Raw genomic sequence first — 16,283 nt, forward strand, 5'->3', positions numbered from 1 at the left:
TTTTTGTTAGGCCGTTAAGTCATTCCAGGCGTGGGAGTCGTCTCACCCCCTGGTATAAGTACAAACAACACAACAAACCAAGCCTGCACCGGTGGAATCGCTGGCGGCGGTTGGACTCGCAATCCAAAGTTTTGTCTGTTCAAACCCTGGGGTAGAAGGTTCCTTGGAGTAGAAAGAGGTTTGGGTGAACTCACCATCCAAGGCTTCGAGCCCCTAAGTTCGAGCCGAAACTTGCAATAGAGATCACAAATGACCCGACGGTCGTGAAAGTGGATGGTTTGATTTGATTTGGGTCAAACTTTCAATATTACGCCCCTTTGAAATGTTAGTCTTGATTTAAACGGGACCATTAGTTATGATATCGACATTAGAAAATAATGGATTGTTTCTGTGCGACTTAGAAAACATCAATTTTCCTGTTTTTAAACCTTTGCATGGCAATATCTCAGCAAATAACAGTCGTATCAAAAAAGTTCAAAAAAGCAACATAAGAGGCTCAGCTTTTCAAAAATATTTTTTTTCAAAGGTGGGCAAACATGGGTCCATATAATTTTCCATACAAATTTGGCAGCTGTCCATACAAAAATGATGTATGAAAATTCAAAAATCTGTATCTTTTGAAGGAATTTTTTGATCGATTTGGTGTCTTCAACGAAGTTGTAGGTATGAATACGGACTACACTGAAAAAAATGATACTCGATAATTTGTATAATTTAACTTTTTGTCACTAAAACTTGATTTGCAAAAAAAAACAATATTTTTAATTTTCTGATATGTTTTAGAGGACATCATATGCCAACTTTTCAGACATTTTCAGGCTGTGCAAAAAATCTTTGAACAAGTTATGATTTTTTGAATCCATTTTTTTTAAATTGAAATATTGATCGTCAAAAATTTTTAACTTCTTTTTTTGATGTAAAATCAAATTTGCAATCAAAAAATACTTAAGTGAAATTTTAATAAAGTGCACCGTTTTCAAGTTAAAGCCATTTTCAGATAACTTTGTTTGCCTACTTTTGAAACAAAAAAATATGTTTGAAGAGCTGAGAATTCTCTATTTTTTGCTTTTCTGAACTTTTTTTTATACGACCTTTAGTTGTTGAGACACTTCCATGCAAAGGTTTAAAATCAGGAAAATTGATGTTTTCTAAGTCTCACCAAAACAACCCACCATTTTCTAACGTCGATATCTCAACAACTAATCTGCCCCTGATCACATAAATGTCCCATATGCATTTTCATCGTTTTTGAGTTATTGATGCAGTTTTGTTCAAAATCTTGTGATCTTTCAGAAAAGCATATAACATCCAGTACTTTGTTCTAGAAATCCGGAGGAAATCCAGTTTTTTCGTGAAAACTTAACACATAGCCTTATGTGTGGGACAAACTTCAAATGCGTTTTTCTAAGGTTGCTGTTTTTGCATATGGGACATTTATGCGAACATGGTCAGTAATGGTCCGATTTACAATGTTAAAATATGTATTATTCGTTAAATTTTCCGATCTATTCGAAAATAATAATTGCAAAATTTTAAAATCAAGACTAACATTTCTAAAGGATCCAAAATTCAATATTACGGTCCGACACCATTAGTTGCTGAGATATCGACGTAAGAAAATGATAGGTTGTTTGAGTGAGACTTAGAAAACATCAATTTTCCTGATTTTAAACCTTTGCATGGCAATATCTCAGCAACTAAAGGTATAAACCCCCGATTTAATCCCACCAGGGGTGAGATAGAGCTTTTCTTATTAAAGAATATAACTTCTTTCAATTCACAACATCAACTTGATACAAAAAATCTTATGATGAAACCAAGGTATTATTAATTATGTGTTTTCTAAAAGAAATTGAAAACGCAATTATCACCAATAGAATATTTTTAATCGTACAAATTCTTAATCAAACTAGCGTTTATGACAAACGCTAGCATAGCTAGCTTCCAATGCGCAAGTGACGACACACACCGCGGTTTTGGTGTAGGTACTAGTTTTGGTACGAACAAGCAGGCGCAAAGCAAAACCGAGTTAACCGCACAGTGGGAAGCTTGCCATTCAGCATCTACAAAAGTGAGAGAGTCAGAGATAGATATTTTTACAACCGCACCACTACACACTCAATCGCAATACCTTAGGTAGACAGCCATTGGCGTCGCAAGCATTGAAAACTTTGAAAACGATATAAAGCTTAGAAGCTTAGAAAGCTCCTGTTGGAATCCAATGAACTCTGTCAAATAAACTTACGAAATCACGACACAATGAAACCTACTTAAAGGCGATTTTTGGAGCACACTGGAAACAAATTGTTTGTACCCGGATGAATGTCCTATGTCACACCATATTTTCATTTGAAAACTGTGTATTTTGTTGAAAAGTCTGGCCTTATCCGAAAACAGATGGATATTTCGAAACTTGCGAGGCAACTCGCCCAGGTTCAGCACACTAGCTTTCATCTGCATTCAGAAGAATCGAAATCGAATATATGGGAGCTGAGAACGGCGCGACACAAAATTTTGCAAAATTTTACCACATACACTCAAAAAACCTTTCACCACAAAGTTGCATGAAAATTCCGGCGGCAGCCAATTTTTGCACCAAATCAACGTTTTACATGAGTCATGCAACTTTCGTATTGCATTCATGTCAACACTGCTTGATTTTCACGCAGCTCACACTCACACAACTAAATGTCTCGTGAAATTCATGCCTGAAAATTTGGAGGCGTGGCTTGCAGTCAGCTGAGTTTTAGTTTGCATGATTATCACGCAACATCCGCATGTAAACTGGTATGGAAAAAATCCATACACTATTTCATGCAGCATTGTGGTGAAAAATTGGTTGAGGTAGCATGAAATTCCTGTCTGCAAATTTTGTTGAGCTCGGTTACCGGGACTTAGCCAATTTCATTTCAGTTGATTTTTGGTTCTTTAGCCGAACGGACTTGGCAGAAATCCGTGGCCGGTTTTTTTTGCTGGATAAATTGAAGTAAGATTTATTAATAAATTCAAATTAATTCTTCGTGATGCTGAAGTTGCCGTGTTTTGATGGTAAGTTTGAAAAGTTCTTAAAAGTGGGCTCAAAAGCTATTAACAATTTGTTTCTTAACTTTTTTTCAGGTGAACGAGAGGAAAGATTTCATAAGCCGGGGGACAAAGGCTTTCAGTAAGACTGTCAAGTAACCGGATGTTGGAGTGAGTCTGGGAGGACGATTTAAACGAGACCACCCCGAAAACCTTCAGCGGAAATGAGTGGCAGAAGCAGATATGCGTGTGAGAAAAACGTGAAAACTGTGTGTTAATAATTAGTACGCCGGTTATAAAATTGTGAATTGAAAGTGTGTGTTCTATTTTTGTGTTAAGTGATAATAAAAATTAAACATCTTTCTGACTGCAAACTAAGCTTTTTTTTTTTTTGTTATTCTATGGAATAATGAAGCATCGAACGCATTGAAAACTAATAAATAGGCATGTGAAATCCATAATAAATTATTGATAATATTGCATGAGGCGTCAGGCAAATCTCACGGGAAATTCATGCATACTTGACATGATGTGACAGTGAACAGCCATCAAGATTCGGCTTGCTGGTGTTAATCAGCCACCGGGCGTTCACGTCAATGTTGCATGAAATGCTATATGGAAAATAATCACATATATTTTCATGCAACATTGTGGTGAACAGTTTTTTGAGTGTACGAACATCACTCGACCTCCGCGGAATTTATTTTCTCAAAATTCGAGGGTTGGAGATAGGCGAGTTCTGTCAAGGTGAATCGATAGAGCGTCGAAAATCGATGCAGTGTGATTCTTTGACGATTTTTCGGATTAAAATTCATGCTGAATCGACATATTTACGAAAATTGAAATGACGTCCAGTCTTAAAGTAAAACCTATACCTTTCTTTAGTAAGAAAGGCAAAAAAGCTCAAAAAAGCAAAACATAAAGAATTTTCACAACTTTTCAAAAATATTTTTATCCAAAGTGGGCAAACATGTGCACTAATTTTAAAACATGAAAAGTTGTGACTTTTTTTTGAAAAAATACCTGAAAATGGCTATAACTTGAAAACGGTGCTTTTTATTAAAATTTCACTTCAGTACTTTTTGATTGCAAATTTGATTTTATATCGAAAAGTGAAGTTGAACAAATTTGCGACCAATATATCGATTTTTTGAAAAAATCTGTATTGATTTAAAAATGCATAACTTATTCATAGATATTTTGCACAACCTGGAAATTTCTGAAAAGTTTGCATTTTATGTGCCCTTAAACATATCAAAAATAAAGAAAAATAAAAATAGTGTTTATTTTGCAAATTTAGTTTCAGGGAAAAAAGTTAAATAAGAAATCACTATAAAAAATTTACCGTGAATATTTTTTTTTCAGTGTAGTCCTTATCCATACCTACAACTTTAACGAAGACACCAAATCGTTCAAAAAATTTCTTCAAAAGATACAGATATTTGAATTCCATACATCATTTTGGTATGGACAGCTGTCAAATTTGTATGGAAAATTATATGGACAAACTAAGATGCAAAATGGTTTCTTTGGGCATACCGAAGGCACCAAAAAAAGTGTCAGCCTGAAAAAAACTAACTTAATCCACCTATGTAGTTGGTGCCTTCCTCATTCTTTCACAACAATGGGTGATATGTGATATGATGGGTTTGGACACAAATTTCGTCTAATTTCGTTTAGTTCCGGAATACAAAAAACACACATATCACTCAAGGGCTCATAAGTGGCATCATAAGTGGTCATAGCTTGAGACAGGGTTGCCAGATTATCAATATTTTGGATTCTTTGGAAAGGTCTTTCGATTATCTTACCAACGATGGGTCAGATGATGCATCCAGACATTGTTTACATAGATTTAAGTGAGATCCGGCTACAAAAAAGTACATAAATGTCACTTAAGTGGACAGAACTCGAGACAGGGTTGCCAGATCTTCAATGTTTTGGACTCGTTGGAAAGGTCTTTTAATTACATGACTAACGATGTGGAACATGATGATGTTTGGTGCAGTTTACTGTCATTTATTCAACTTCCGAAAATATGCGAAAACACATTTTTATACATAGTTTAAACTTATCGAAACTTCAAACAACTCAATAGCACCGTATGGGACCCTAAACCAAGTCGAATGCGACTAGTTTGGTCAAAATCGGTTAAGCCGTTGCTGAGAAAACTGAGTGACATTATTGGTCATATACACACACATACACACAGACATTTGCTCAGTTTTCGATTCTGAGTCGATATGTATACATCAAGGTGGGTTTTCGAGCTTTAAATAAAAAGTTCAATTTTAGAGCAGAATTATAGCCTCTTACCTCAGTGAGGAAGGCAAAAAATCGAATGACCGAAATCTCAGAGAATTTCTCAGTAATAAAATCATGAGTTATTTTATAAGTTCTATTTGTTTTAAAGATATTTTTTGTTGATGAAATACTTGGTACACTAAACTGGATGTGATTCTTTTTACATCAGAAATTATGAACTATAGTATTAAAAAAAGGTTACAAAAAGGGCCCGTATGATAAATTGCGCAAATCAAACTGAGATTAACTGCTTATAACGACATTTAAATTATTTTCTTGCGTTTGTTTTATGATCATTATTCAATATTGATTAACCTTATTCAGAAAAAATACCTGAAAATTAAGCCTCCACACAAATGAAACCAGATTGAAGCTCACGTGTCTGCAAATACGGCAAAAACAGTAAGAATGCATTTCTTGCACTACCCGTTGGGTGGACCGTCGTCAAACGACACCGCACTGTGTGCACTTTTAACGTGTTTGAGAAGCAGCAGGATGGAAAATGTGGTTTGCACTACACTCGATGTTTGCCAATTTCTGGTCAAATGCTGTGGGCAGCGGTGTCGAGACAAGCGGCCCACATGAGTGGAATTGAGTGGACATTGGACACTGTTTGGTCATGTATTGTCATGTGAGTCTGGTGTTTGCTCCGGTATTTCGTTATAAAAAAAGATTGAATAGTTATAGTAACAATTTGAGCTTTAATAACAATCAAGCCTTCAAGACCTTAGCGAGGGCACATCACGTTCTTGCCCCCGTCCACGCAGAGGTTTGTGCCCGTGATAAAGGTGGCCGTGTCCGCCGCCAGGAAGGCGATGGCCGCAGCCACTTCCGCCGTTGTTCCCACCCGACCGAGGGCGTGCGTTTCCTCCGACCGCTTCAGGTAGGCCTGGTACGAGGGATCATCCATGCCGAGCCGTTTGTGGAACTCGGTGACGATGACGGCTGAGGGGGAGGAGAGACTTGAGGGTACTTAATGTATCCATAAATGATTGTTGAAGAAGACCTACCCGGATTGACGGAGTTGACACGAACTCCCTTCGGCGCCAACTCCAACGCCACACATCTCGTAAACTGGTCCAACGCGGCCTTGGAGATGCAATAGGCCAATACATTCGGGAACGACCTGGTTCCAGCAACGCTCGATACGTTCACGATGTTTCCCTTGCTCTTGATAAGATAAGGAACCGCCAGTTGGGTCAGGTGGAACACTCCCCGCAGGTTGGTGTTCATACAGTCATCAAACTGGCTCATACTCGTAGATTCGATGCTTCCGCCAACTCCCTTCCCTGCATTGTTGACCAGAACGTCCAGCTTACCAAACTTCTTGACAGTTTCATCGATAACTCGGGCGTTGTCTTCTTCTTTGGTCACATCGGCAACCACCAGCAACGGCTTCACCTTTCCGACGGCCTCGCAATCTTGGCCAGTTTTCGCCAGTGATACCTCGTTCCGGCCCGTGAGGACCAACGAAGCACCCAGCTTGGCCAGGTACTTGGCGGTACCCGCACCGATTCCGCTGCTGGCGCCGGTAACGATTACGACCTTGCCGTTGAAATCCATTGCGCGTCAACTGGTAGACACAGGCTGACTAATTGCGGTTGATGTCTGCTGTTATTATGGGTTTTATATCATGATAATTGAAGGGGGTTGTCTTGTTATTACGTGAATGTTATCAAGCAGTAGGTTGATAACTAAAAGTTATTGATAAGATGTTCTAAACAACAAATATTGCGAAATGATGCGTTACGTAGTTCGCGAATAGCCCTTTCCATCACACTGATACTCAAGCACAACTCAATTATCGTGTATTATTCAACAGGTTGACATCACGGCGCGTCCGAAGATGGATGTATAAGTCAGAATCAATAAATTAAACATAATCCTCTAAAAAAAATCCCAAAAAACACTATATAAACAGAAACACAAGAAAACTGCAGACGGTGCAGACCCACCATCCATCATGCTAATATTCACATTCGAGAACACCGTGCGTAGAATACATAATTATATGACTGCAAGTCATCTAAAGACACATACTGCTCGATCAATAGGCGGTTGATAACTTCCTTTGGCTATTTCGCAATATGTAGGTAAGACATACACACATAAACACTAGAGTGTAACAAAAAAGTTTTTTTTTGTTCCCAAATATGAGCTCGAATGGACGTAACAGGAGCTGGCGCTCCGCCCTTCAATTTTAAAGGGGATTTAACCCGTTAAAAAAGATTTTTTCAAAAATGTCACTTTTTGAGACACTTTGGCCACTGAAGGGTTTATTATCAACATCAGTGGCGTGTAGGCCAGATCCTTCCACATCTTTTGGTATATATAACATTGAAGTTTGGAGCATCCTAAGCTCGGTACAGGCCTTCAAAGTTTGTAATTTTTTTTTCAAAAAATCAGCCCTGGCAAAAAAGACATGCGTCGCATTTCGCGACGCCCGAGAAGCCTTTTGATTTTGCTTGGACCGATTGTTCGGAAAAAAAATGTCAAACTTTGAAGGTCTGTACCGAACTTCAGGGTGATCCAAACTTCAATGTTATAGATACTAAAAGATGGCGTAATATTGAATGTTTTGCCCTTTTGAATGTTAGTCTTGATTTGAAAATTTTGAAAATATTGTTTTCGAAAAGATCGGAAAATTTCACAAATGTTTCATATTTTAACATTGAAAATCGGACCATTAGTTGCTGCGATATAGACATTGAAAAATGGTGGGCTGTTTGGGTGAGACTTAAAAAACATCAATTTTCCTGTTTTTAAACCTTTGCATTGCAATATCTCAGCAACTAAAGGTCGTATCAACAAAGTCCGAAGAAGCAAAATATAGAGAATTTTCTGAGCTTTTCAAAAATATTTTTTTTTCAAAAGTGGGCAAACATGTGCACTTTTTTTAAAATATGAAAAACTTCAACTATTTTCAAGAAAGTCACCTAAATATGGGTTTAACTTGAAAACGGTGCACTTTATCAAAATTTCACTAAAATACTCTTTGATTGCAAATTTGATTTTACATCGAAAAATGAAGTTGAAATTTGTTTGCGACCAAAATTTCGATTTTTAGATAAAAATACTATTGATAAAAAAATTCATAACTCGGTCAATGATTTTTACACAACCTGGAAATTTCTGAAAAGTTGGCATTTTATGTCCTCTAAAACATATCAAAAAATTAAAAATAGTGTTTTTTTTGCAAATCAAGTTTTAGTGATAAAGAGTTAAATAAAAAAATCACCATTTTTTTACCGTGCACCATTTTTTTCCAGTGTAGTCCGTATCCATACCTACAACTTTGCCGAAGACACCAAATCGATTAAAAAATTCCTTCAAAAGATGCAGATTTTTGAATTTTCATACATCATTTTTGTATGGACAGCTGCCAAATTTGTATGGAAAATTATATGGACAAACTAATGATGCAGAGTGCATAATTGACAAAGGGAGCACGTGGTCGTAAAAAATATTCGGAGTGAAAAGTGATTGTTTTTGTGTGTGCCTTTTGTTTCGCATTTTTATCGTGTATTGTGTGCTGCGAGGAGAAGATTACCCTCTGAAAATGCAGCGTCATCAGTGCATAATTGACAAAGGGAGCACGTGGTCGTAAAAAATATTCGGAGTGAAAAGTGATTTCTTTTGTGATTTTTAAAGCCCTTCCTATATCATCGTTGATCGGAAGGCACGGCTTCGGGTGGATTGTGTTTAATTTTTAATTTTTTGCGGTGAAAATAACATTTCTATATAATGAACGAAAGACGCACTGACAATTTGGATCGTTGAGTTAATAGTAGAGCAAAATAACTGTGTGTGAGTGATTTTGTGTGTTAACCAGAAAGACCTTCCCATAGCATCGTTGCTCGGAAGGCTCGCCGACGGGTCTGTTATGAAAGTCCTCCCCATAGCGTCGTAGCTCGGGAGGCATCGAAAAGCCAATACCTTATCCCACTAACCCAACAAAAAAAATAATCACGTTATGCTTGAAGGAGATGCTGTGGATTCAACGGTCTCAAGCGGTATCAACAAGTATATAGCGTAAAACTATGTGCTTGATGAGTCTGCAACTTCAACTATCAGACTAACATTCCTCCCTTTCGTTGAACTGCAGGCTTCTTGGGAGGGCGCCGGTATTGACTTATAAAGTAGAGATCTTCAGAGGTTAAACAGTGAACGGATGGTTGGCAGTCAACCATGCTCATTCTCATGCTCATGCTCAAAATTATATAGACAAACTAATGATGCAAAATGGCTTCTTTGGGCATACCGAAGGCCCCAAAAAAGTTTCAGTCGGATTAAAAAATACAAAAATTAAAATTGATGAAAAAAGACCGATTCCGTAGAGAATTGCTCAGCTCAGTTCAGTCACGAAATATCTTCATGAAACTTTTATAAGTAATTCAAAATCATCTTTTCTGTATTACCAAATTTTGTGATTTTCTACATGTATGTAACCCCTTAAATACTCATTTACGCAAATGTTGAAAAAGTTTGTTTTTCGACAAATTTAACTATTGTCAATTTTTAAACGAGTGAAGTATAATTCTGGGATTCAAAAACAGTATTTCTAAGAGATCATGTTCCATAAATGCCATAAAATTTACTTGTTTTGATACATTCTAATAAGCATGAACCGAGTTATCAATCACAACGCTATCACCAACATTTACTTTGGCTTTTGATCGAATGAGGAAGAATAGTAATGTCATTTCAAGTAGCAGCTTCAAGATTGGTCTCTTCACACGGTTGTTCAAAGCAAACATTAAATAAATAAAATAAAAACCTTTTTTTTTCAAAAGTTTTAGAACACTCCGTAAGATGACGTTTCTCATAAAATAGCAAAACAATTGAATAAACTTTGCTGTTCGCAAGTTCAAGCCTCCACAGTCCTTATCTCAGACTCAGTGCAAGCACTATAAAGCCGATTGATAACGCGCATCAGCTCTTCAGTCACTTCTCGAGAGCGGCCTAGACCTGGTGCAGCAAGATGGACTTCAAGGGCAAAGTGGTTATCATCACCGGCGCAAGCAGCGGAATTGGTGCGGCTACGGCAAAGTATCTGGCGGAACTTGGCGCCTCGCTCGTGTTGACCGGAAGAAACATCGAAAATCTACAAAAGGTCGGGCAGGAATGTGAGGCCGCTGGGAAGGGCAAGCCGTTGCTGGTAGTGGCGGATGTCTGCAGTGAGGACGACAACGTGCGAGTTGTTGGCGAGACTGTCAAGAAGTTTGGCAAGCTGGACGTTCTGGTTAACAATGCGGGGAAAGGAGTCATGGGCAGCATCGAGACAACTAGTTTGAGCCAGTTTGACGATATTATGAACACCAACCTGCGGGGATTGTTCCACCTGACGCAGGTGGCCGTGCCTCACCTTATCAAGAGCAAGGGGAACATCGTGAACGTATCGAGCGTGGCCGGGACCAGATCGTTCTCCGGCAGTTTGGCGTATTGTATTTCGAAGGCCGCGCTGGACCAGTTTACAAGATGTGTGGCGTTGGAGTTGGCACCGAAGGGAGTCCGTGTCAACTCGGTCAACCCGGCGGTCATCATTACGGATTTCCAGCGACGGCTCGGAATGGATGATCCGACGTACGAGGCGTACCTGAAGCACTCGGACAGTGTCCATGCCATGGGACGCGTTGGAAGAGCATCGGAAGTGGCGGCGGCCATTGCCTTTTTGGGCTCGGATGCGGCCAGTTTTACCACCGGAAGTCAGCTTTGTGTGGACGGGGGCAAGAATGTCATGTGTCCGCGGTGAGGCGGTTTGGTGGTAATGCTAATAAATTTCAAGTGTATTTAACAAGTGAAACATTATTTGGGAATTATTTTCAAGGCAACAAATAACAATAATAAATAACATGAAATGAAAAACAAATTAAACATCCTTTCAGCGGAAATGTTCATTTTCAATTAGAGATACTTAACTCAACTTCCCATGATCAACCAAGTACAAATCCCACCCCCACTTACCGCTGGCGAGATGGCTGCTGTGGCCAATGGGATAGCAGAGCCCACCGGAAAAAAGGTCCCCGTCGTCCCCCTTTCACACATGAGCGTTTCCCAGAACGACACGGCAGTTCAATTACAGCAATTTCCCAGTCACCTTTTGTGTTGTTGCCGCTTCTGCTGCCCTTCGGGTGTATAGTTTCACTGGAAAGTGCCCTCGCCGCCAACCCCACCCCTCCCAGCTGCAGGTTTCCGGAAGTGGAACTTGTTTTCCATTTTAAATTGAATGAATTGGCACTTCATTACTGTGTGGAAATGCTGCCGGCCTGGATTCGGTGCCGACGGGAGGTCAGGTACAGTGACCGCTTGATTTTTTTAAAGTGATGATGTTTATCAGATTTCAATGCTCACATTTTAGTTACATAAGTTTCTGATTTAAGTTTTGCAAAAAGCATGTGTCAACAAATTTGAATCTCACTGTACCGCTCGAAAGCATCATCAGCATCGTCATGATCACATGCATTTTTGAACATCCACCGGGCAAATGGAAAAGCAGTAAAAAGGGGTTTTCCGAGAAAGTGAGTGAGAAAAAAAAATCCACCCAACACTTTGCATGGGGAAAAATGGCATCAGGATGATTTCCATCGAACTTGCGTCCCTGCATGGATTGCAGCTTGTGGATGCGAATTATACTCGATGGCGCCTGGTAATCATGGTGAAGTATTCTGGGGAAAAAAATTGATGCCTTTTGGCTGTGCAAGAGTTGAAAGGGTTCTTAATTGGCGGGGCCTGATGGAGATATGCAATGCCGGTAATATTATGGACTCACCGGATTAAACCTATCACTGAAAAGGAAACTTCGTAATGCAATTTTGAAGGAATATGTTGGTCCAGAAAAATGATTTTATATCATGATTTCGTCTTTTTTATCTTTTAAGAGGTCACACATAAGTAAGGCCGTTGTAAATTCGAATGAAGAATGTGTTGAAAAATGCATAATAAACCTGTAGAGATGTTTATGAATTATTGATTTAAATAATCAAAGTGTTGACGAAATTTTGTATTTCTCTGAATTTATGTTTTGGTACCAAATATCGGCACTTCAAAAAAATAAAATAAAATATCAACGTAGGAAATTTTGAATTAGAGGTGGGCAAAAAAGGGCAATCCGCTCAAAGAACCGGTTCATTAAAATGAGCGAATGAACCATGGTTTTCAAAAAATCAACCACGTTTCTTTTTGAAGCTACAGTCTTTTGAAAGAACCGTTCCAAGATGTAATTAAACTTGTTTTAAATATAAACTATTGAATTTCGAACAAATTTTAGTATAAAATTTGTTATTGAGAATTGAAAATTCAATTCCAAATCGAAATATAATGGCGTAATAAATAATAATCCCAAAGTAGCATTGCTGCCAAACACCACTTAAAGTATTCAGACTCATTTTCAGTTTCCTACTTTTCTTCGAAATTCTAAAAGTAAATGATTTTCTAAACAAAATGATTCTTTTAATTGTACTACTGATCGGACATTAAAGTATTAGCCGAAGACAAATTTTAACATTTCAAATTTCTAATTTCTTAATTTCCGGTTAGTACGTTTCTTTTTTTTATTTTTTTTATTTATATTTATTCAAATTTCTTTTCCATGTACATTCATTCAGTTAAAATATTATTGAGTGTCCAATCACAAACGATGACTTTTCACCTCAATTTTAAATACTAGCAACTTTCATTTCTTCATGAAATATTGTAGCTTTCGCTATTCAGTGATTTCAAATGTAGGAGGTCCTACATGTACAAAAGGGAAAAGGGATACCTTAAAACTAACTTATAAACTATATAAAGAGCGGATCAATGCAGCTGAAGACTGCAATGATTTTTGTCGAAATGAATCAATTATCTTATTGGACATAACATCCAAAGTGTCAACTTCGGCTAATTGATGAAGTTCACTGGTGCTGAACCAGGGAGGAAGTTTCAGAATCATTTTCAGAATTTTGTTCTGAATCCTCTGAAGTTTTTTCTTCCTGGTTAAGCAACAGCTTGTCCAGATCGGCACAGCATAAAGCATGGCAGGTCTGAAAATTTGTTTATAAATTAACAGTTTATTCTTGAGACAAAGTCTAGAATTCCTGTTTATAAGTGGATACAAACATTTAATATATTTGTTACATTTAACCTGGATACTTTCAATGTGATCCTTGTAAGTAAGGTTTTTGTCAAAACCAAGTCCAAGATATTTCACTTGATCCTCCCACTTTAAATTTACCTCATTCATCTTTATAATGTGATGACTTTTGGTTTAAGAAAATCAGCCCTTGGTTTGTGAGGGAAAATAATAAGTTGAGTTTTTGCAGCATTTGGAGTAATTTTCCATTCTTTCAAATAAGAATTGAAAATATCCAAGCTTTTTTGTAATCTTCTTGTGATGACACGAAGGCTTCTGCCTTTGGCGGAGATGCTTGTGTCATCAGCAAAAAGTGATTTCTGACATCCTGGGGGCAAATCAGGCAAGTCAGAAGTAAAAATATTGTATAAAATTGGACCCAAAATGCTTCCTTGAGGGACGCCAGCACGTACAGGTAGTTGATCAGATTTGCTATTCTGATAACATACCTGCAGAGTACGATCCGTCAAATAATTTTGAATAATTTTCACGATATAAATCGGAAAATTAAACCTTTTCAATTTCGCAATCAAACCTTTATGCTAAACACTGTCAAATGCTTTTTCTATGTCTAGAAGAGCAGCGCCAGTAGAATAGCCCTCAGATTTGTTGCTTCGAATTAAATTTGAAACTCTCAACAACTGATGAGTAGTTGAATGCCCAAGGCGAAATCCAAACTGCTCATCAGCGAAAATTGAATTTTCATTAATGTGCGTCATCATTCTATTAAGAATTATTCTTTCGAATAATTTACTAATAGATGAAAGCAAATTAATGGGCCGATAGCTTGAGGCTTCAGCAGGATTTTTATCCGGTTTCAAAATCGGAATTACTTTGGCATTTTTCCAACTGCTGGGAAAATATGCCAAATCAAAACATTTGTTGAAAATTTTGACCAAGCTACTTAAAGTTGCTTCTGGTATTTTTTTAATTAAAATGTAAAAAATGCCATCCTCACCAGGGGCTTTCATATTTTTAAATTTTTGATAATAGTTTTTATTTCATTCAGATCCGTATTAAAAACTTCATCTGATGAAAATTCTTGTTCAACAATATTCTGAAATTCTATTGAAATTTGATTTTCAATAGGACTCAAAACATTCAAGTTGAAATTATGAGCACTCTCAAACTGCTGAGCAAGTTTTTAAGCTTTTTCCCCATTAGTTAATAGAATATTATCACCATCTTTTAAAGAAGGGATGGGTTTTTGAGGTTTCTTAAGAACCTTTGAAAGTTTCCAAAAAGGTTTGGAATAAGGTTTAATTTGTTCGACATCTCTTGCGAACTTTTCATTTCGCAGGAGAGTGAATCTGTGGTCAATAACCTTTTGCAAATCTTTTTGAATTCGCTTCAGTGCAGGATCACGAGAACGTTGATACTGTCTTCGGCGAACATTTTTCAGACGAATCAGAAGCTGTTAGTACCTTTCTTTACTTGATGCATTGCACAGTGTTCGGAATGGCAAAATTAAGTGGAATAAATTGATAACTCCTTTATTTGACGTCCTAGCCAAATGGTGTCTTCGGAAGAGTTGTTGTACTTGATAAGGGCTATCTTTTGAAGTTATTGACATACAGGGTGACGACCTCCCAGGGTGTCAACCAAAAACTAACTTTGTTGGATGACGTTGTAGGGCTTTGGTGTCTTCGGCAAAGTTGTAGAGGAGATAATTTCATGAAAGTTTGTCGAAGGCGCCAAATTTGTAGCTCTTAATCTACTCGAGATATACGCCATTTTTGCAAAAATGATCCAAAAAAGCACTTTTTTGGTGATAACTCAAAATGTTAGCATTTTAGCGGCCTACTATGTTCTGAAGAGTTGTTTATGACATAAAATTACACATCTTTGCCGAAGACAGCAACATATTTTGAGCCTTTATTGAGGAGTTATAACCATTTTTAAGTGATTTTGAGCCTATTTCCAAGTTGCTATGTTTTCAAAATGGCGCATTTTGGCGCAAAACCGAATCAATTTATTTATAAATTTTAATCTAAATCATGTTGAATACTAGTTGAAAATCGGTAAATTGAAGGGTAAATTGATCAATTTTTATGGAAAATACTTTGTCTATGAAAAAATACGACAACCTTTCTAAAGTGACCAAATATACAAGGAAATACTTAATTTAAAATACGAACAATTATTAAAAATTTTAATTTACATTATTTTTGGGTTAAACATGGTTTTATTAATAATTTTAGAATGTGTGTCATAATTTTAAGCATAAACAATGTTTTTTTCCATAAAATCGATCAATTTACCGATTTTTACCACGTTTTCAATAAGATTCCGCTTAAAATATAAATAAACCGTCAAATACAAATCGAGATATCTAAAAATAGACACGGATAGACACGGAGATATTTTCAGGAAATGTAGTTGAAAGTGTGTACTTTCAGGTGCATTGCTTGGTTTTGCGCCAAAATGCGCCATTTTGAAAACATAGCAACTTGAAAATAGGCTCAAAATCACTTAAAAATGGTTATAACTCCTTAATAAAGGCTCAAAACATTTTGCTGTCTTAGGCAAAGATGTGTAATTTTATGTCATAAACAACTCTTCAGAACATAGTAGGCCGCTAAAATGCTAACATTTTGAGTTATCACCAAAAAGTGCTTTTCTGGACCATTTTTGCAAAAATGGCGTATATCTCGAGTAGATTAAGAGCTTTCATGAAATTATCTCCTCTACAACTTTGCGGAAGACACCAAAGCCCTACAACGTCATCCAACAAAGTTAGTTTTTGGTTGACACCCTGGGAGGTCGTCACCCTGTATGTCAATAACTTCAAAAGATAGCCCTTATCAAGTACAACAACTCTTCCGAAGACACCATTTGGCTAGGACGT

At 37.3% G+C, this 16,283-nt stretch overlaps 2 protein-coding genes and 1 long non-coding RNA gene across 3 annotated transcripts; 2 read left to right on the plus strand and 1 right to left on the minus strand.

Moving 5' to 3' along the window:
- The first annotated feature begins 2,538 nt into the window (after positions 1–2,538).
- Positions 2,539–3,395, plus strand: LOC119769994. Its single transcript, XR_005278612.1, has 2 exons — positions 2,539–3,048; positions 3,118–3,395. It is a non-coding gene; the product is annotated as an uncharacterized LOC119769994 (long non-coding RNA).
- Positions 3,396–6,006: 2,611 nt separating this feature from the next.
- Positions 6,007–6,930, minus strand: LOC6049372 (17-beta-hydroxysteroid dehydrogenase 14). The gene is made up of 2 exons (XM_001866112.2): positions 6,336–6,930; positions 6,007–6,270 (listed from the first exon to the last, which is right to left on the minus strand). Exons 1-2 carry the CDS (start codon positions 6,886–6,888, stop codon positions 6,053–6,055), a joined length of 771 nt encoding a protein of 256 aa, XP_001866147.2. The 5' UTR covers positions 6,889–6,930; the 3' UTR covers positions 6,007–6,052.
- A 3,327-nt stretch (positions 6,931–10,257) lies between these two features.
- On the plus strand, positions 10,258–11,128 carry LOC6049371 (3-oxoacyl-[acyl-carrier-protein] reductase FabG). The gene has a single exon (XM_001866111.2). The coding sequence runs from the start codon at positions 10,307–10,309 to the stop codon at positions 11,075–11,077; it is 771 nt and encodes a 256-aa protein (XP_001866146.1). The 5' UTR covers positions 10,258–10,306; the 3' UTR covers positions 11,078–11,128.
- Positions 11,129–16,283: the final 5,155 nt, after the last annotated feature.

The sequence above is a fragment of the Culex quinquefasciatus genome, chromosome 3 (genome assembly GCF_015732765.1).
Source record: "Culex quinquefasciatus strain JHB chromosome 3, VPISU_Cqui_1.0_pri_paternal, whole genome shotgun sequence".
Classification (NCBI taxonomy): Eukaryota; Metazoa; Arthropoda; class Insecta; order Diptera; family Culicidae; genus Culex; species Culex quinquefasciatus.

Bases quoted from the DNA above. Each gene is read 5' to 3' on its own strand.
- LOC6049372 (XM_001866112.2), bottom strand. From the start codon at position 6,888: ATGGATTTCAACGGCAAGGTCGTAATCGTTACCGGCGCCAGCAGCGGA. The intron at 6,271-6,335 runs GTAGGTCTTCTT...CCTCCCCCTCAG, and splicing joins TGTCAACTCCGTCAATCCGG to CCGTCATCGTCACCGAGTTC.
- LOC6049371 (XM_001866111.2), top strand. From the start codon at position 10,307: ATGGACTTCAAGGGCAAAGTGGTTATCATCACCGGCGCAAGCAGCGGA.